General features: G+C 29.6%; 1 protein-coding gene across 1 annotated transcript; it reads right to left on the reverse strand.

The window, feature by feature from the left end:
• Positions 1-515: 515 nt before the first annotated feature.
• Positions 516-949, reverse strand: LOC107940089 (protein RADIALIS-like 3). Its single transcript, XM_016873510.2, has one exon. It carries the CDS (start codon positions 888-890, stop codon positions 624-626), a length of 267 nt encoding a protein of 88 aa, XP_016728999.1. The 5' UTR covers positions 891-949; the 3' UTR covers positions 516-623.
• Between the last annotated feature and the right edge of the window lie 217 nt (positions 950-1,166).

The raw sequence follows: 1,166 nt of genomic DNA on the forward strand, positions 1-1,166 counted from the left end.
CAGCTCATATTAAAAATGTTAAACCCGAGTCAAACCATAATAATTTTTAGATTATTTTTTATGTAAAAACAAATTTGTAAATATAATACATCAACTACACTAAAAATATAGAAATAAATGTTTCCCAACAAATTAAAAATATATAAAAAAAGTATCGAGATGTGATTTGAGTTTAGAAAATGAGCCTTATTTTTTGTCCAACATCATTTTTCGAGCCTATATTTTTGCTCAAACCCTCTCACTTTTCAAATAAGCCTTTAGGCTTGGGCAAGTGATCCAACCCATGATCAGGTCTACCACAAAGTTCGTAAAAATTAATATATATTTTTATTTTTAAAATGATAATAATATATAAATGTCTTTATAACCACGTAGATTCTATTTTAATATTTGAATTTTTATATATTTCTTTATCGATTAAGTTGTTATTCAATTGACTAATGATATCGAATTCAATCAAAATAATACTTAAAAATATTATAAAAAGTAAAATAACAATTTTAAAAATTGAGTAACAAAACATAAATAATAACAAAAAAAAGGCATTTATCATAACTATCCCATTTCATTATTTCCATCTACTATTTTAAAAAAATCGTAAAATGGTTCGTATTTTACCAACCCTACCTTTGTACGCTATCCATGCAATTATATCCTTTGCTACCTCCTCCTGGTTTCTTACCATAAGGGGGTAAAGGCACATTGCCAGACTCAATCTGCTTGATGTCTTCAACAAGATTGTAGTAATGCATCTTCACTTCCTCCACGGTTTTGCCCCCGACAGCGTTGGCCAGGTTCTGCCACCGGTCCGGACTTTCCTTGTCGTAAATTACCAAAGCATTTTCGAACAACTTGTTTTGCTTTGGTGTCCAGGTCGAACTTGAACCCATTTTTGCTGACTCTCAAAAGTTTAAGAGAGAAAAAATAGAAAAGGGGATGAAATTTTTAGAGATGATTTTGTATGTCCAAAATAGAATGTTGGTGGCACTTATATAGTGGAGAGAAAGGGAGAGAAAATGGTTTAATTCTAGTTTTAGCCCCTCAAAATATACTGAAATTTGAGATTTAATTTGATTTCATCTACTTTATATAGTATTAAGGGACAAATCTCATAATTATACATGAACTTTGATAATATACAATTTGATACTTGATCTTTGATTTGG

This window comes from Gossypium hirsutum, chromosome D06 (assembly GCF_007990345.1).
Source record: "Gossypium hirsutum isolate 1008001.06 chromosome D06, Gossypium_hirsutum_v2.1, whole genome shotgun sequence".
NCBI classification, from domain to species: Eukaryota; Viridiplantae; Streptophyta; class Magnoliopsida; order Malvales; family Malvaceae; genus Gossypium; species Gossypium hirsutum.